We start from the raw sequence: 20,396 nt of genomic DNA on the forward strand, positions 1-20,396 counted from the left end.
TTTGTGGTGTTCAGGAGCCAAAATGTCTGAGTTCCAGGGCATTCAACAACCAAGGTATGACTGTAATATGAAATGGAAGGGTTCTGATGGCTCAGGAGCTATTAGTTTCTTTTAACTTAACTTTAGGCTGCTTATTTACCTACACATAGACTGTACAATATAGAGAGAGTAATATATTCTAGCATCAAACTAATTCCCAAAGACATGAAAGAACCATGAGTGCAGCGAAAATAGCTACCAGCGCAGTTTTGCAAACACTCAAAGGAGTTTACAGAGCATTAAACTACATAGATTCTACAGCAGTTCTCAGGCTTCTGCTTGTGCAAGATGTTGTGTAACCACTTGTGCAAGCAGAAGAACATTGGGAATATTCTCCACAAGTAGAAAGGTATCTTTCTTCATGCACAAGTTTAAAGAGCCTCTATCTGTCTCTCCCTATGACCAAATACAGTTGCTTATGGAAAACATGCATCTACTGCTGATTCAGTACATTTCAGCATCAACTTCATGAGAAAAGCAAGTACAGAAAAGGCATGAAATATTCATAAATACCAATGTATTTCCATCTACTGTATAGTGTGGAGATGACTCAAAGTTAGGACACTGGCTTCAACTGCAACAATCCTGGATCTGGGGGCCTGTATTTGCCATGAATTCTCTGCAAGGTGCTATAAGAAGTTACAGGCTTACCGTAATTTAAACCCATTGCTAGAAGATACCGTTTTTCATGTGGGTGTGCTTTGAACAGTTTGTATCTGTGCAATTATCTGATTGTGCCAGAAAAATAATTCCATCTATCAACCCACTTGCCAGTACAGTGTCTCTCAGATGAATAAGAAGAATCTCCATGAGACTTTTTTCCCCTATTGGTAGGTATGAGGGTGTGGAGAGGAGATGGAATAGACTGACTCCATGACCTCAGTAGGCTCTAACATCTTAAGCCATCTTAATAAGCTTTTCACATAAACTATGCTGCAGCCAACATTCAGAAAAAGTCTCAGTGCTGATTAAGAATGTCAACTTTCTTCACCCTGATAAACATTTGACAAATCAACACACAGCAAACAAAGGCTACAATCCCATGCACACCTAATGGTGAATACATGTACATATGACCAAGCATTAAATTTAACAAGCCAATCACCACATGTAGGAAGAAGTGTTGGGCTAGGAGCTGGGAGACCAGGGTTCAAATTCCCACTCAGTTATGAAGCTCACTGGATGACTTTGGGCCAGTCACCACCTCTCAGCTTAACTTACCTCACAGGGGTTTTGTGAGGGTAAAATGTGGAGGGGAGGACCATAAATACTGCTTTGAGCTTCTTGGAGGAAAGGTGGGGTAGAAATCAATAAATAAATCCAACAGGGGTCATCTTATGGAGTCTGCCTTTGTTCAGTTGTGCATGGTAATTCAGTTAAATACATGCACATTTTGGCTGTTGCCAGTCTGAGAATGACCTAGGAGAACCCCCTCAGTCCAGTTCAAAAACAGCCAGCTCGCAACCTTACATAGAGCACTCCTGCCCTAAAATAACTCCTTTCCATTTTTTACAACAGCTGCCCCATTTCTGCAGACACCGGATATGCTTCAGTAAGCCTCTGATGGCAACAGCACCAAGAGAAGGGATGTCAGGGCACCAAACAAAGCAGGTGGCTTTGTCTAACGCACACTGTTGCACATGACCTCAACCCAGAGGAAATGCCTTTGCGCACTCATCAAAAATAGTAGTAAAATAAGAGGCTAGAGGTAACAAGGTGACAACAAAAGCAGTCAGCGAAAGGTTGGAAACATACGCCAAGTACCTCCAATAATTCCTAAAGGGGGTTCATTTTGGACAGTTCACTAGAGAAATCCTGCACCTAATATACTGTGATTAGGTGCTGCAAATTGTACTCGTTGACTATCAAAGAACAGCAAAAATCACAAGCAACAACAAGGACACTTTATGTTTGTAGACAGATTTTTTAAAAGAGCAACCCACAAACACGACATCTCAGCTCAGCATTTCATTAGCTTAGTCTATGCAATGTCTAAATAAGTTCTCACAAGTAGGAACATCTCAGCCACTTTCAAACAGCTGCAAGAGATTTCCGTACTGGACATAACTTCATGCTTGAACCAGCCTCCAGCCATGTTGCCTGTGTACAGGGAAGTCCCCAGTGTTCATGCTCTGCCTAGACCAAAATAGCCTTTGCTTCTGTTACTCATGTGCTTTGGTAACCACCCATTTGGATAACCGCCATGCATTGTACGCAGGATGCCTTTGAAAATGTTCCAGAAACTTCAATTGGTCCCGAATAAGCCTGCAAGATTAGATGTTTTGATCATGTTACACCAGTGCTCTCTCATCAGCACTGACTTCCAGTCCATTTCCACTTCCAATTTCCCACCCCGATCTGGCCACAGTGATCCATGCGACGGTCACCTCCAGGCTTGACTACTGTAATTCACTCTACGCAGGGCTGCCTTGAAACTGTTCTACAAACGCCAGCGGGTGCAGAATACTGCAGTGAGGCTCCTCAAGGGGTCCCTGCCATGGGATCATATTCACCCAGTGCTTTACCTGTTGCACTGGCTCCCGGTGGAGTATGGGGTCAGGTTCAAGGTGCTGGTTTTGACCTTTAAAGCCCTTTGTGGCTTAGGGCCCTAGTATTTACAGGACCGCCTCTCCTAGTATGCCCCGCAGAGGACCTTAAGGTCCATGAATAACCATAGTTTAGAGGTCCCGGGCCCTAAGGAAGTTAGATTATCCTCCACCAGGGCCAGGGCCTTTTCAGTGATGGCTCTGACCTGGTGGAATGCTCTGTCCCATGAGACTAGGGCCCTTCAGGATTTAACCTCCTTCCGTCGGGCCTCTAAGACAGCTATTTCACCTGGCCTTTAATTTGAATTCAGCCTGACTTTTATTTACCTTCTCTTCCCTCCCCCTCCCCCCTTTTATGAAGATTATGTGCTCTGAGACCCCACAGCTAATTCTCCCCTGGCCTCCTCGCTGGCCCAAGTAGGACTAATTCAGCCAGCTAGCCCTGGTGACTAATGCTTATTAGATGGATTTCCCCCAAACTGATTTCTGAACTTTGAATTTTATTGTTATTCATGTTTTGATACTGTATTTTACGCTGCTTCTACAATTAAGTGTTTTAAATTTCTTGTTAGCTGCCCTGAGCTGGGTTTTCTGAACCAGGAAGGGCGGGGTATAAATAAAAAAGTATTATTATTAATTCCCAATTCTGTTTTTGATCTTTAAATCCCACTCAATGGCTTCCTCCCAGTCTTTGAGATGAAGTTCAGAGATCCCTTTCCAGGTGACCCCAACAAGTGCAGTAGACAGTTATTGGGAAGAGGGGGTTTCTGGAAGTGGGATCCTAACTGTGCAATGCCCAGCAATGCACCTTCTTTGATTTCTCTAGCACCAGGTGAATTTTGTTCCCCAAACTAAGTATATAAAAGAATCTTTTTGCTGCTGCTTGAGCGGAAAGTTGTTTTTTATTATCTGCAGCTAATGTTGTATTGCTAGCTAGCACATGATGTATGTCTACTGTCTATGTAGGTGCACAGGTTTCCTCTGAGGACATGCTAATATATGGAGCAGCTTTCCATAGCATGAATATGTTATAGTAGTCTAGACCAAGGAAACATTGATACAGCTTTTTATTTGCCTCGCCGGCAGCCCCAATGGAACTCCTAACCACCAATGAGACACTTACAAAGTAACCATTGTTCTTTTGCTTTTAAATAAAAATGAGTTTTATTGTAATCAAGACAGCTGGGTTTTTGGAGACATGGTGTGCAATGATTGACAAGACACAGGTGCAAAATAAATAGCTCATAAATACATAAATAAATCTTAGGATGTTCACACCATTTAGGCTCCATAGCTGGACAAATAGTCTTGTCAAGTTCAAAACATTAAACTGGCAGCTTCCAACGAAGCCGTTCAAGTCTGTACCATGGCGATTTACAGAATCCCTCGGCTGCATCTTGGAATGAAAACAGCTGAGAAAATGAGGCAAACAGGGTGTTTCACAGTCTCAGCACAAAAAAAAGAAGAAAAATCCCATTTGCCTAATTAGTGTAACAGTTCCATTACCCAACATGTACCTTTGCAGCCTTCGAGTGCTTAGCAGCAGCAGCACTAGGTGTTTGAATTAACCCTGATTTCAGGCTGAAGATTCAGCTATCCTACCTCTGTTCCTCCCAAATTAAAGAGTTGTAGCAGTTCTTCCCTACCAATTCCAGAAGGCAGCCAGCTGGCTCTTCAGCTAACTACAGTCCCCCAAGGATTGTGGTAGTTCTATCACAGCTAAAGCAGGGAAGCAGTTTGTCTGATCTTGTGCCTCTGCAGCATCCGTTTCTGCTGCCCTTCTTAGCAGAGCAGCCACACCCAATTCACAGATTTCTTGTTTGGTCCATGAGTCAGAACCAGCCAAGGATTAGGCAAGTAATGCAACTCTGAGCAAAAAAAAAGAAGAAGAGAAAACTGCATTCCACGGGAAGGCAGCGGTAGTGTTGCAAGAGGCTGAAATGGCTCACAACAGAAATCACTTGATTGAGCCTGAATACATGAACTGGACTCACAGCCCTTTAACCCTTCAGACTCTGAGATGCCAAGATCCAACAGCAGATTTGGCATTAGGCACTGGACAAAACTCAGAAAACTTTGCTATTACCCTCACTACTTGTTTCCCATGGAGTGTATGGATCACAGATTCTCCCCTCCCCATGAACAAGCCAATGTGCATAACCATCTGTGCAAAGGCCACACAGGAGTAAAGGCAGTTATCTCTACTCCTCCTCTCCAATGTGGACTGGAGCAGTCATGTCAAAGCAAGTGAAAAAAAATCCCGTTTCTTTAACAATAATAAAAAGTCATTAGGTGGCTAGCATCCCAGAAGTTGATGGATTCCGAAGAAGGGTTTGGCCCAATCGGAATGCAGTTTGGGTTTTGAAGTTTTCCCTTGTAGAAAGGCATGTGACTAAGAAGAATTCTGATGTCTCAAGCGTTGCCTTCTCCTGCACCGTTAACATCAAAGCTCTTGGAAGAACAGAAAGGGCCAAGGATACCAGGTGTCCACCCTGTAGCCTTATGCATCCACTCGCTGTTGAAGCAGCTTAAGGATGTATTTGAGCCTACGCTGGAGCTCCGGTGAACAGCCAAGTTCTGCAATGCTGCTGAGCTTGTAGGTGTAGGAATTCCTGTCACGGTTTATGTAGGTGAGGAGGCAGGTGTGGTCAGGTTTGCTGAAGATCACCTTGGTATGATCATTGTAGAAGTTCACCTGGAATAAAGGAGATGGACCACAACAGACATTTAATACTTGTGCCTTTCTCGGTAGCATTTCCTACCCTTTGGGACTCCCAACTCAATTGGGTTTAGCCATCAACCACAGCCTGAACCTAGGCATCTGCTAGCATAGCCTTAATATGGAGGGTAGTTTTATGCCCCCACCACAGACATCTCCATCTAAGTGGAAACAAAGGGCAAACTGCTGAAGGGATAGGAATCCAGATTTAGAAAAAGGCCTATGGGAATCAGATCTGTTTTAGTATTTGTAGAGGTGCTTTAAAATGTGTTAGAATTCTTAATTTCAATACACCAGCTGCTACTCAAAAATAGCAGAGTAGGCATAACAAACTGAATGTGCTCTACAAAGCAGATAGCTCAGCATCTACTTTCAGCTTAGCATCCACATTCTCAGAAGCACTCCACAGAAAGCTTCTTTTCCAAAGCAAAAGGCAACACTTCAGATTATACCCCACACAATATTTATAGCAACTGAGCTAAGGTGTGGATATGAAACGCCAGCATACGTAGGACACAGGGACTACGTAATCTGCTAAAAAGACTTGGTGCCATTATTACCTGAAAGGTTCCATTGCTAAAAAGCATCAATAAGGCTTGATTAGTCTTCACCCATTGTAGAAGCAACAGTGGAACCTGTCCAGTCTCATCTATGCTGGGTAAGTCTCCTCCCTGGGATTTTTTGGAGGGGGGGGGAGTGGAGAGAAGGGAAGAAAAAAGAGAAATTAGAGAATCATTGACACCACATGACTGGCTTAGTCCTAGCAGTTGTTTTTCTGTATAACTTTATCCCTGACACTACTGCCAAGCCAAAGGGGAAGGTAAGTATTGGCCAAATTCAAGGAACATGAATTAGCACATCCGTTTAATGGATCATCTCTGTTTGGGAAAGGAAGTCCTACTCGATCCAGTTGAGTACTCAGTTGAGTACATGAAGTAATCATAAAGATGTGAGCAGGCATGGCAAGGCAACTAGGAGTGCAGAATCTGGCAGTAAAGAGCCCACCAAATGCATGCTTTGGTGTTTGGAGCCACGAACCAAAGTTTGGCCAATATGATGAAAGTTTCAGTGCTTTCAGGTGTATCCCACAAGACCTTCAAGGGAGGCTCTTCCTATGAACCTTGAGTATGGTCAAACATACTTGAGAGCAAGGGGGGATTGTTCTCTGCTAAAACGCAACTCGTGTTTTCGGCATCGAGCTGAGGCGTCAGCAAGCCAATGCAACTAACTCTGTACACACATACCAACTACTCCAAGCCAGGCAGCTGCTCACCTTCATTAGATGCTGTTCCATATATGAGGCAAAGTACTGCAGGACACCCATCTGCCCCTGCAGCTGCTCAGGGACAGCTGAAGCCGGGAAGGAGAAATGCTTGCTGTTTGTCAGGTTGTAATGCACTTTCCTGAAGGGAAAGAGAATGCAGTTAGCTGCAGTAGCCAGATTGTAGTCATAAAACTTTAGCTTCAGTTTATGAAAGTGGTCTATCTGCTATGCTCCAAAAAAACCAAACCCTTAAAGGATGTCTGTTCCTTATTGAATCAGACCTTTTGCATCATCCCAAGACAAACCCCCCATGTGGGTAAACACAGACTGTCCCCACCGCCATAAGATCATAAACATAGGGCCTGATTCAACTAAGTGCATTCAACTAGCTGGAACCAGTGCAAGGGTGCCTGCTATTGCAAACTGGGCTTGCCCTCCTCTCTTCCTCCAGCTACTTGCGGGCGGGGGTTGGTAGAACCCCCAGAACACACAGGGAGAAGGGAGGTCTTTCTGCCTGGCAAGCAGAAATGCTCACACTAAAAGAATGCTTGCTTTAGCACAATGTTCAACTTCTCCCACAATCTAGTCCCCTAGCCTTGCTCCAAGCAGGGGAAGCCCCTTCTCTCATGCTTGTGGGTTACCCAAGAATTTGATCCATACAGTATCTTGCAGTTCCCCTCACCACACCAGAAGGTGGCTAAGTAGGACCTGAACCCTAGTCAAGGTAAGCCATGACTACACTTCTACACTTCCCAACCTCAACACCCTCCAGGAAGTCCGTTTCTTCCACTCACTTCCAGTTGGCAGAAAGGGCCATATGAGTTCCATCATTGAAGAGGACACCAATGCTGTGGTTGGAGAGCTGATAGCCGAAACCATACTTGTTGGAATAGTCCACCCACTTGCTCACCCAGACAAAGTGCTCATGGCAGGCCAGGGAAGCAGGATTCCTCTCAGCTGGACAGGGAAGAAAGGTACTCATTAAATAAAGCTAATAGGTTCAAACCTATTTCAAAAGTGGTACTGAAATGAGGTTGAAAGAGAAGAGGTCATGCTTGGGATAGGAACAGAATCAGTCTCAACTTTCCTACCCCCAGATGTTGCAAACTAATCACTGGATTACCATTTATCTAGATAAATAGGTAGATGGACACACACCCCACCCCTTAGTTTCTGCATTCCATCAGGATGCTACCTAAAAGGAGGTGGCCCTTATTCTGGATGACGACAAATATCAGGTAACCGAGACCCAGGGAGCCTGATGTTAAAAGCCTCTTTAGCAGGCTAGAGGAACTAGGGCTGCACCTCTCCTGCTTCTCCCCCCTAATATCAACATCCAAGACAACAGTTCTTCCATTTGTCTCTAACCATCCCAGGGATTGTGATACTCCCTGAAGCTTAAGTTACCTGGTGGCATGACAGATAGACAGTTCTTCAGAAGACCAATGGCTGATTCAATGACAGATGATGCTGTGACACAGTCTTCAAATACTAGTGGGGTGGGGGAAAGAGGGGAAGAAGATAGTTAAGTTTTTACAAAATCAGCTTACATGGGCCAAGCTCAAGAGATTTTCTGCTCCTGAAGGTCAAAATTCAAACGGGAGTGGGAAGAGAAAGGCTAAAGAACCTGTTGACCCCTTGCCCCCCTGTTGCTCGATTACAACTCTCATCATCTCCAACCACTGGCTATGCAGTCTAGGGCTGAAGGAAACTGGGGCCCAACAACCTCTGCAGGGCCACAGTTTCGCATCCTCAAATTAAGCCACTTCTAACATTAAGACCTACAGGACCCAGCCAAAAGACCATCGAACCCAGAATAGAATTCATTATCTAACCATGGGCAGAAATGAATTTTTTTCAGAAACAATGGAGGATGTGACAGCAATGGCCCTCCCCAATTGTCTCCAGTATCCAGAGTTACCCCGCCTCTAAGAATGGATTTGTTGTTCAGTTTCGATGACTGATAGGCATTGTGAGACTGAACCTGCCAGTCAGTCTGCTCAAGACTTAAACTGCTTGTTGGCCCTACTGTCCACGATGAAGTGCTTCTCTGCTTTGCTCTTGAAGGGCCCTCTACCACCCTGGGACTAGTCCTGACAGACAGCAGATTTCATCTGACCAAAATACACTGTTAAGGAGGAACTGCTAATTGAGACATTGCCACTTCTCACCTTCACAGCTGCTGCTAGCCATCGTCCCACGAATGGACCTGGAGATGGATTTCTGTGAGCCTTCCTCTGCTACCGTATCTACTGGGCTAGAGCCAGGACTCTGACCATTCAAAGGAGTGACCTAAGGAGACAGAAAGTCTGATCAGCACATAGCAGGGCAACTTCCTTGTTTCTCTTTCCTTCCTCTGAAAGCCACAACTGAACAGCCAAGTTCCTGCAGTTAGTTTACCTCATTCCCTTCGACAGTTTTGTGGCTCAGTTGCCTACAGATGGAGGTCTTCACAAGGCCTGTTACCAGCTTGGAGATATCATCTCTCTCTTCTGAAGGAGCCTTCTTAACTAAAGTAAAAAGAATATGAGTTAATAAGATCCTAACACAAAGTCAAGAGGACAGGGCTGCAGATATTGCTTAAAGTAGACTCTGTCAAGTACATACATTAGGCGTTAGGGACTGACATGGGAATTCTAGGGGTTGTTCTGGCTTGGCCACTTGGCTTGGTGGCAAGCCTCCTTTCTCCATATTCTTCTATTCTATGCATCAGGGGGTGAAGGGCTGCAGTGTCTAGAGTTTATTGCCAATCCTACTATCTCCCAGTTTCCCAATCCAGCGGATGAAGCATCAAGGGAAAACTAGTGGCTACCTCCACGCAGGACCACATGTTGCTATTGACCTCATGCCTTGCTTGTGTGCTTCCCAAAGGCATATTGTGGCCTTGGCAGGAACGTGCAACTTACCTTTTGACTTTCTTTTCCCAAAGAGAGTCTTTGTGACCTTTACAAACAGGCTCCTGGCAGGGTTGGGGGGGTTCAGTTCTGGCACCATCACACAGCTGCTGGGCGGGAGCTTATCAGGCGTGTATCCCTTGAAAGTTGAGGACACTAATTAGCGAAGCTGAGCTATGCATCAGAACAGACTGTACACAATATACTGGACCAATGCCAGCTTCTTCAAGGCCCTATTGCCAATTGACAAGATTTGGCCACATTCACAAGTTTTGCAAGTCCTCTAAATCACATGCACCCTTGGAAAGGGTATAATAATAACAACCAGGCAGCATAGAGCAAAGGTAATCTGAGGATTGTTAAGCAATAATTAGAAGCAGGATGTAATTATCTAAATTGCAATCCAGGCAGGATCCCAGGAGCTAACAGCCATATTAATAGAACACTGCCATTCCAATAATGGTGGTGGCCCAGTCATAGACTCCATATGAATAGGAAGAGGTTATCACCCCAAGAAAGAGACATTGCCACTTCTCACCTTACAGCATGTTGTGTAGCCTAGCTTACTACCTTGGCAGTGACATCGCTAGAACACACACACACACACAAACAAACAAACAAACACACAAGATTGCTGCTCACTTTGGTGAAGAACTCATGGTCCAAGATCTCCTCCAGCGTGAAGCGGTCCTGGGGGTTGCGTTTCAAGATGCCAACAAGCAGGTTCTTGGCTGGTAGGGAAAGGAAGGCTGGGAGCGTGTATGTGACATGCTTGATGCACTTGTAGGTCTCCTTGAGGTCAGAAGTCTCAAATGGGGGGGTCCCACACAGCAACGTGTACCTGAGGGGTGGGGAGAAGAAAGGTGGCAAGTGGTGAATTCACTCAGTGCTGAGGAGACTCAAGAATAGTTCTGGCCTAGCAGCCTGCCCTTGGCAGCCTCCATGAGCACATGACTCAGCAATAACTCTGGAGGAAGTCTGACAGGCGGCAACACCCAGTTAAGTGCTCCCTGTAATGAAGCTCATAAGACACTGCTGTTGCTTCAGGTGCTTGCAGACCGGAGGCACATCCGGAGAGCAAGTGACAGCCCTTCCATGTGATCGGAGCTAGCAAGCCAAGCCTTTCTAGAAGAGGGTTTGTGCACAGCTGAAAACTGGGAAAAGGAGAGAAGGAGGGATCTCCCCTTTGCAGTCACCCGGTTCAAGGCTACTCTTCCCTCACCCCCCAGCACTCAAGATAAAAATTTCCATTTACTGCGCTGTGAAAACTTAACAGGAAGCTGTGGCTAACCAGGGCAAAGACAGCTGAAGGCACAAACTATTTTTTAAGACGACACTCCGGAAAGCAGCCGAATAGCACCTGAGCCAAATAGCCAGCCGTGAACCACAGGCCAGCCACTTTTTCCATTTGTTCTAATGAAATTGTCAATAAGATTGTGGAAGATTAGCAGCAGCTTTGTGGTGTTTCGAGTTTCAGCAAATAAACAGATTTGTCCTTAAAATAGACCATCTTATATATGGCCCAGAAATACATTTAAGCAGTCATTTTGGGCAAAGCTTTATGGGTCTAGTTGCAGTCAAGCTATGCTAGCAACATATGCTCAGCATACAAGCATTTATGTAATACTCATGACCGATACTTCCATTGCTCAGAGGATCCAACAGGTGGCTTGAATTCCACACTGCTATCATAGCCAAGAGCACTTAAAATAAATTGGCAAAGCCCTCAGCTTTATCAACCACTGAAAAGCTTCAACCGCTCCTTTCCCTCTTAAGATGCCCTCGGTAAGTGTTTGTGAGCTTCATCTAGTGCAGAACATGGTGCACTACGCTGTCAAGCTGACACAAGCGCTTCAGCATGTGTAAGAAGCAATAGGGAGGCAATAAGCACTTAGCAAGGAGCCCTACAAAGCTGTTTGCGATTTGATCCCAATATACTTGAGCAAACTGATGCCTCATTCCACCAATCTCCAATAACCCCGACTTCAATTACCACCTCTCTGTTTGAGCCCCAGATAGAGGGATATGCAGTGGTGCTCTGTGGCTAACTAACAATTTCCCCCACAAAGCCATCAAGACATTTTTTGAGAAGAGGAATCCTTTGTTTGAAGCAAGGTGTCAACAGCTAGAATTTAGGCTGCTCGGCTGCATGCAGACTCCATGCTTCATGCATTTAATTTCATCGCAGCTTCTCTTTAGGGTTCCTGCATTTGCCGCCCACTCCAAGCTTTTGCTTGTAGCCTATTATTTTTTAGTACCTAATCTTCAACAAGCTTTATGTTGTGCTAGGCAGCCTTTCTCAACCTGTGGGTCCCCAGATGTTGTTGGACTACAACTCCCATCACCCCTAGCTAGCAAGGCCAGAGATTAGGGGTGATGGGAGTTGTAGTCCAACAACATCTGGGGACCCACAGGTTGAGAACCACTGTGCTAGAACATGCTGGCCAAAGAATCCTGCTTCCTCCCATTTAGCTATACAAAAAGAGCTAAAAAGCCAAGAAGTTGCAGCACTGAAACAGGCCTGCAAGAAGCCTTCAGAGGGGGAAAAACATGCTTTGGACTTACATGACACAGCCCAAAGACCACACATCTGACTCCGGCCCGTGCCCTTGTCGCAGGAGCACTTCGGGGGCAAGGTAATTGGGGGTACCACAGATAGTCCTGGAAGCAAACACACACAGGATCATTAGTTGGGCTAAAGCAGGGATTCCTTGCCGTGCCAGCCTACCTTTGATGCAGCAGTACAAAAAGGGAAGTTCTGGCATAGGAAATGCTGCTGCCGGAAGAGTAAAGGGGAAAGGGTATGCCTCAGTGGTAGAGTGCATGCCCTGCATGCAGAACTCTGTCCCAGGCTCACTCCCTTGGCTATCAAGGACAAGTGGTCTGGCTCACGGCAGCTTCGTTTGTGACATCTCAAGATCTTCTACCATAGACCATGCCAAGCCACGCCAACTTCACCGAAGTTTCTACAGAAATACCACTTTCACAACATCCTCTCAGATTCATTTCCTACTGCAAAGATTTAAGCTGAGTAAACATGTACCTGGGGAAAGTTACAACATGCGATTCAATTAACCACAGAACTCTTATTTTAAAAAGGTCTCTTTCCCCCCTTTTTTTAAAGAGTTCTACTGTTAGACATTGGGCATCCTCTTTTGCAATAGTACAGGCTGGATTATAGTTTCTTAACTCGAAGCAAACAGTGAACAAGGTTTATTTTACTACAATAGGATCACAGCTGATCAAGTGGATAACAAAAACCCTGATCTGACAAGATCATTCTGCCAGTTTTCAAGGTTGCAGTTGAGACTCTGACTGGCGCATCTCACTGTAGCCCCTTTTCCAGCCCCCTGGTGCCCCTCCAACATGTGAATGAACCAACCAATACCATACTACTTTGCTGTGTGAGCCTCCCAGTAGCCTGAGTCAAATCTTTCTGACTAGAATCGCAATAATACTGACTCGGCTGTCCCTTGCACCTATACCCACTCACTGCTACCCTGCTGTGTTTAAGAACCCTTCCCCATCCAGAACTCCTTTCTACGCTGTATGCTTGCCCATCGCAGTTACAGCAGCAACCAACACTTTGCATGAGGCAGAAATCCAATATAAGGTTGGGCATTGTTTCTCTCTTCTGTGCAAACATGAGGCTTCTGCCTTAGACAGAACTGCACACACAGTAACTGCTTTGTTCCTTTCACCACCAAGTTCCAGGCTGAAGCAAAGGAGTATTTCAAGTCCAGTGTCCCTGTTGTGCTCCAATTCCCCCTTCCCCAAACGCACACAGCTGCAAAGGAGTGTGTGTGTGGTGGGATAAACAGGCCAAGGAGACACTGTAAGAGAACCTCTTTACTGTGGAGTAAGCTAGGGCAGCATTCGACAATGAAAGAGCATCCGAAAGTGATCCAGGCAACATACAGAACATCAAGCCACCTACTTCTTTCGCTGGTCTGCAGGCTCCAGTCTGGCAGCCAAACCAAAATCTCCAACTTTCAGTTCCATGTTTTCATTGATGAAAAAGTTACCTGCAACAGAAAATAACAGGGCTCTAAATGTCAAACATTGCGCAACTGTCTCAGCAGTTCCTCTGCTAGATACCTAGAAGACAAACTGTGCTTATTCCCCACAGAGCAGGTTTTAATATCTAGAAACCCAGTTTTGTATTTTTAAAATGCAAGTTTCTAAGATACAAGATTAGATGCCGTCTTCTGAAGGTTACTTCAACCTCAACAATACAAATTCGCTCCCAAATGAACAAGAGAGCAGCTGTGTTGCACATACCCAGTTTCAGATCCCGGTGCAGAATGCCCTTAAGGTGGAGGTATTTCAAGGCAGAGATGATCTGTTTGAGGTAATATCGGACCTCTGCCTCCAGAAGGGTGTGCCGGGATTTCCAGATATGTGCCAAAGACTGCAAGAGAAAAGGTTTGGTTAAAGAGATGCTCCTTGCAGACTACTATTAGTCTAAGAATGGCTAGTTGTCCTGGTGTATTGCAGGCAAGAACCAGGGCGGTGTAGTTGTTCCAGTATTAGTATTGGAAGCACCATATTCAAAGGACTCCTCAGCCATGAAGCTCACTGAGCAATGCTAAGCCAACCTCCTCTCAGGTTCAAAATAGTGGTTTGGGCAAGTATTCAAAAACTCTCACACACTTGTCTTCCACTATCAGATTCTCCTCCTTCTCCCATCCTAAACCTCTGAATCCGGCTAGGGATGCGTCTTCATGTTTTATGGCTTCTCTAAAATTAATCTCTTTTCAGGGTCCAATCACAAAGATTCCAAGATGTGCTACAATGTGCCCTTTATACACGAGGCTAGTGATGAGTCCAGGGGGATTTACTAGACCTCTCCCAACAGTTATTCCAAAATGGATGTGAAGACTGCAGATTTAATCATGCAAGGCTTACAAGCAAGCCGAATGAAGATAAACGAACTCTATTAAACATTAAGAAATGCAACTGAAGTGCACCAAGAAAAGCCTCTAGACAGCAATAACCAGTTCTGTTTTAGCAAAATGAAGTTCCTGTGTGAAATCCTGGATCCAATCCCAATTCCTTCTATACAAGCACTATTCCAACAAGTAATCCTTGCAGGGCAGTTTTATATCAAGTTTGATCTATCCCAGAGCAGCCAAAGCCATTAAGATGCCAGTGGCTGACTTACTGTGTTTACAGGGGTTTGAACTGCAAACAGAGAACAAGCAGCTAAAATAGCATGACGGTTATGCATGGCAGCTGCAGCTTCCATGCCAAGGGCACCTGTATGACAGATTCTTATGCAAGCATTTGTGGCGCTGTATCATGCAAAGCAGGAGTATCAAATGGCAAACAGCAAATGTACCAATTCAGTATCGGTAAGGAAACCTGCCTGTGAACATTCCTACATTCCCAAGGATGCTGAAAGAGGTCTGCCTGACCTACATGGTCCCCAGCACTCCTGGGAAATGTCTGACAACAGCACTAATTGCCACTATTACTGGCCCTACTGCTTTGACACAATAAGAGGCATTCTAACCCAGCAACTCCCTGTGCTGCAGTAATATATCCCACCTTTTCCTACCATGTCTAATGATTACAGAAAACCATACTTTCATCCATTGTACCCATGGGAAGTATCCAGTGGGTGATATATCTAGTATAGGCAGAGGCCTGTTGTTCAATGCAAACCATTCTACAGGTTCTATTTCTGCTGCCCTTTGTTAGTGCAATAAAACATTGAGTCCAATAAAAATAAAGTATGCCTGATGGGGAGGTACAGGTTCCCTGTAGAGAAAGAAAAGTTGGGACTCACTTTCCTGCTGCAGTGCTCAAGGAAGATATAGATGTTCTCCGTATCCTCAAAATGATGTGAGAACTTCACAATGTGTTTGTGGTGCAGGTCTCTGTGCAACTCGATTTCATTGATGATCTGGAAGAAGCATAATCAGAAAGTTTAAGCGTTGGTAGCTAGGGATATGGCCAACACCCCAGCTATCCTCATTCTGCTCTGGACTCGGAGCTACATACCTTCTCCCGTTGGTGCGGCTTGGCCACTCTGCTGTGAGGAATGACCTTCACGGCATAGGTCTTGTTGCTCGAGAGGTCTGTCACTTCATAGCACCTTGCAAATCCACCCTGCAAACCAATAAGGCAGCAATTAGGAGGGTGGGCTAAAGAAAACTCCTTTCTTGTCCTTGATAGATTAGCAACTCATGGGAAGCATCTCAGGTCTCATTTCCCCCTGGCACCATCAATTTGACTTCTTAAATAAAAATAGGGGAACCGCGGTCTTCAGCCAAATTGCTAGGACTATATTTGCCACCAAAACTAAGTCAACATAAAACACTAGTTGAGGATAGATTTTAAGGCTCTTCTTTTAAGGTATCACAAGTTACTGGAAGAACTGCCTGCTTTCATTCATGCGTAATGGGTATCAGGAGTCCTTAGTTCAGAAGGTTGGTTTTACAGCATATGCTGTATATACAGAAAATCTCCAGTTAAAAGGCTCATAAGTAGTAGTGGAAAGACCATTTTTTGCTAGAGTCCCTAGAGGTCTGGTGCTTGTCAATAGTTGGACTTTGGAGTGAGGTTCATGTGCCTGCTTTCAACATACTAAGCATTCTCTCAGATCTTCACCTAAAACTAGAACTAGACATCAAGACCACAAAAAACAAGGGAACAGGATTAGGATGGGATCCAATTCAATCTAAGTAGGATGAGATCACAGAAAATGCAATTGTCGCATGACTAACAGCATTCTAACCTGAAGTGTGAGAAACTAACATATGCCTGAGATCACTGCCTTAGCACCTCAGGCAAAGTATACCAAAACAGGAACCCAGCCAGATGGCAAGAACTAATGTGAACTCACCCTTCAAGTCCTTTAAGGATGGACTACTTCAAAACATGGTCATAGCCACTTAAGCACAGTAGTATCTCAACCATGGTGCTAAAGAACAGACTCAATAATCAACTCAAATATTTCACGGGCTTCCAAGTTTTGTTTAAATGAGAGGGATCCAGCATCATAATTTCAAGTTTGGGAAACATGCCCAAGACATTTCTTTCATTCCATTCCATTCCCTCAGTGACATTGCAATATATTGAAATTATAACCTAGGCCAAGTGTATGGCTCGATAAAATAAAAGTTCCATTCCAGGTCAGGAGGGACAAGTTTGAGGAACTTGAACAGAGGAAGTCCAGCATTTGTGTCCTGCCCCTTTGGATATTCAAAATTTATGGGCAAGTTTGTGTAACTTGAAAACCAACTTATTTTCATAATGGTAAACAAAATATTCTCCCAATTCAAACATTTGAGCATGTTATGTAGTGAAAACATTCCATTTTAAAGAAACAGTTTTCACTTCTGACTATGGTTTAGAACATTCTCCAGGCATACATTTTGTTTCATGTTACAGCTCTCACTATCCTAGGGTTTGTGTCTATTCCTTTGGGTTTCCCCACACCCACTGTCATCATGCTTTTTTTAACAGAATGTGATTTAGTTCTTCTCACAAGACAACCAGCACTGAAGGAGGACTAGAGACAGGTTTTTCCAGCTGTAAAGAAAGTATATCTTTGCTGCAGCCTACACCTTACCTAAAATAAGCCTCACACCTATCCAACATCCTGAACAAAGAGAAACCAGTTTCTCATAAAATCCTAGCTTGGGCATCAGCACAGAAACAGCTCTGGCTGGTATTGCCAGAAAGGATCTTTCAAAGAAGCCGTAAGAACAGGGGTTGGGGGGGGGGGGGAGAGAATTATACACACTGCCAAATTCGGCATTAGCTCTACCGCGTTTGGAAGTGCCAAGACACCCCCATACACAATGAGCAGATTTTCCATATGACACATCACATTGTTTGATGTAGGGCAAAAGGAACCAACCGACGCACCCCTCCTTCAAAGCACGATCTTCGAAACAATGCCAGCTTTGCTCACCAAGAGGAGAGATTTCCAGTGGAAATGCTGGTTTCCCCCACCCCCTACTCTGAAACCTGATTACACAGATTGCTCAATGAGCAAGGTGGTTTTGAGCCAGGGGGAAAAAATTGAATCAGAAGAGTTCTAAGGCAAAAAAGAAAAATATATGCGTAGTCTGGGAAACCAGTGTTTGCAATGCATATAACCAGTGCAGTCATGCAACATCTCAACAACTATTACCACAGTGTTGCATTTGTTTTACTGTTCTAAAATGTTCTGTCATCTTTTTTCCTTTCTGTCAACAAAAAATTGCATCCTTTTGCAGACTTTGTTACTAAATCGGCTGTTGAGCAAAATTTGCATTTCCCAAGGAATGATGCTATAGAATGGAACAAAGGATGAATGGAACCCTGAAGGCCCCTGCTCCTTTAAGGGAACAGCAGACAGAAGGCCCCTTCTCCAATCACTGAAGTCCTTGCCTAGACTCCATTTGAGCATCTTTAGCAGGGGTAGGCAACCTAAGGCCCGGGGGCCGGATGCAGCCCAATCACCTTCTCAATCCAGCCCGTGGACAGACCAGGAATCAGCGTGTTTTTACATTAGTAGAATGTGTCCTTTTATTTAAAATGCATCTCTGGGTTATTTGTGGGACCTGCCTGGTGTTTTACATGAGTAGAATGTGTGCTTTTATTTAAAGTGCATCTCTGGGTTATTTGTGGGGCATAGGAATTTGTTCATTTCCCCCCAAAATATAGTCCAGCCCACCACATGGTCTGAGGGATGGTGGACCGGCCCACAGCTGAAAAAGGTTGCTGATCCCTGATCTTTAGCAAGCTCACATGGCTTCGCAACCGTAAGCATCAGATATGTGCTTATTATTATTATTATTTGGATTTTATAAACAATAATGTTATACAAGAATGTATACCAAGTTTCTCATGTCATTTGTATAACACAAAGATAGCATAATAAATGTGGAAAATATCTACAACGTATGTTTCAAGCAGAAACAGACTCACCACCCTTCTGAAACCTCCATATTGCAGATTAGCAAGCCTCCAACAGCAATCTACTGCATGAAGTAAGCAAGCTACTTGACACTCCTGAATAAACATGAGAAACTGTCAGGATCCAATCCCCAAGTTGTCTGCTAATTTTTTTACATTTAGGCTCCACCGTTCTTCCAAGGAGGTCACAGTAGCAGAATCTTAGCCCTGTACAGAACAGCTGGCAGAGACTATGACCAGCCTAAGGTAACTCAACAAACTTCATGCAAACAGAATTTTAAATATGGCCATCTACATCTCATCCCAGCACTCCAATCATGATATCACACTAGCTCTCTAGAAGGTGTAAGGAATGGTGGTAGACAAACTTTCCCCAGCACCTACTTTGTTGAAGTAGGACTATAAATAATGCAGATTAAGTAATCTAAATCACCAACCATATCCCTTCCCCCCTCTCCCCCCGCCCCAAATCCCTGTGGTCCATGTTGTACAAATAGTATAAGAATGCACTTGGGATCTGTTACGGCATCCCAGAACATATTCACTGAATTAGACCAGTAGTTGCAGTTCAGCATCTGCAAGAGAACCCAAAACCTAAAGAAACCCACCAGAAAACGGCTTACTAGTCGCCAAAGGGCCAAGAACAACGATGTGAACATCCGGTCCCAGACGTGCCTGACTCAGTCAAATGGAATCATAGCTGCCCTGGAGAAGTCCCAAGAGATGGCCTATTGTAATTTTTTGGGGGAAACAGCAGCCATTTCCTGCCTCCTATTCGTTCTCTCTCTCCCTCTCTCGCACCCCCCCCCCCAACTAAGACCCACTTGGGTAGCTTAACCGTTTCTATCTAGTCTTCTTTAAAAGCTCCGGTCGCTTGTTGGGACGATTCCTCATTTGGGGGTGGGTAGACGGGGAAGAGCGCACTAAAATACGAAGTGGGGGAATGAATGACGAGTAGTTAAATATTAAAGCCACATCTGCACCCGAACGAGATTTTGGGGGGGGGGGGAGAAAAAGAGTCGTGCCTCGACATGCCTGCCTCGGATCAAGCGGGAAGTCTTGGCGGGGGAAGGAAACCCTCCACGCGAGCAAATAGAGAACGAGAAGAGGGAGGAAAGAAAGCGGATGAAGCACTGGGTCCCCTATCGCGACAAGCCGCGGGTGCTGCTGTTCGTCACCCTATGCGAAAGTCTCCTCCGCCGTAACTCGCGGGTAGCTTTCGGGGTGGTGGTGTCGGAATTGGCCCTTAAATCCACGATCCCTCACTAGGGCGCGCCAGAACCCAGCTCTGGCCGCACACGCTAGAAGCCGGCCGGCTCAGACTAGAAGGCAGCGGGGCTGGGAAGGGAGAAATTCCTTCGCCCACCGCTCTCCCAAGACGCCGCAGGTACCTTTCCAAGCAGGCGGCCTTTGCTGTAGGATCTGCCGGAGACCGGGTCGGTGATGATCCGCGTCGGTTCGGCTGGCTTCGGCTGCTCTACCCGGTCGGATTTGGGCGAAGTGACCGCGGGAGGCGAAGGCTTGTACAAATCCGAGCCCACCCCAGGGTCGCCGAACGGGTGCGGCTGGAGGAAGCAAGCGGGCTCCATGGCTGACGGGGCCCACTTACTGCGAGCGGGCCGGCCCTCTCCCCGGTTCTCTCTCCCCGCACAAAAATCACGTGGAGCCCCGGCAGTTTCGCGCGCGCACGCTGCCTCTACCCGCGGCCAGGGAATCCCGCGGCTTTTATCAATGAGCGCGGCAGACGTCACCGGCTAGGGAACCCTCCCTCCAGCCAGGGGGCGGGGTTAGTTTTTTAAAGCAGCCGCTGCCCGCTGGGAGTTGCGTGATGACTTTCTTTTTCTGCAAGGCCAAGGGGAAATTCGGAAGAATGCGTGAAAGGGAACGAGAGAGATAAAAATAGCTTTTCCTCGCTCACTCCCTTCCCCCCGACCGAGGCCTTGGAGTATTAACAGTGGAGAGGCAGGCAGACCAATGAATCAAATCCAAAATTGGCTTGAGCACGGTTTTCCTAGGATAGT

The 20,396-nt window shown here is 45.4% G+C and overlaps 1 protein-coding gene across 1 annotated transcript; it reads right to left on the bottom strand.

Annotated features, from left to right (window-relative positions):
• Positions 1-3,724: 3,724 nt before the first annotated feature.
• Positions 3,725-20,102, bottom strand: PLK3 (polo like kinase 3). The gene is made up of 15 exons (XM_083447803.1): positions 19,767-20,102; positions 15,469-15,576; positions 15,254-15,370; positions 13,744-13,873; positions 13,400-13,487; positions 12,028-12,123; positions 10,105-10,303; positions 9,475-9,601; positions 8,969-9,078; positions 8,740-8,860; positions 7,976-8,059; positions 7,363-7,525; positions 6,578-6,707; positions 5,865-5,975; positions 3,725-5,280 (listed from the first exon to the last, which is right to left on the bottom strand). Exons 1-15 carry the CDS (start codon positions 19,962-19,964, stop codon positions 5,086-5,088), a joined length of 1,977 nt encoding a protein of 658 aa, XP_083303929.1. The 5' UTR covers positions 19,965-20,102; the 3' UTR covers positions 3,725-5,085.
• Positions 20,103-20,396: the final 294 nt, after the last annotated feature.

This window comes from Podarcis tiliguerta (assembly GCF_965153285.1).
Source record: "Podarcis tiliguerta genome assembly, chromosome: 6".
In the NCBI taxonomy this organism is placed as follows: domain Eukaryota; kingdom Metazoa; phylum Chordata; class Lepidosauria; order Squamata; family Lacertidae; genus Podarcis; species Podarcis tiliguerta.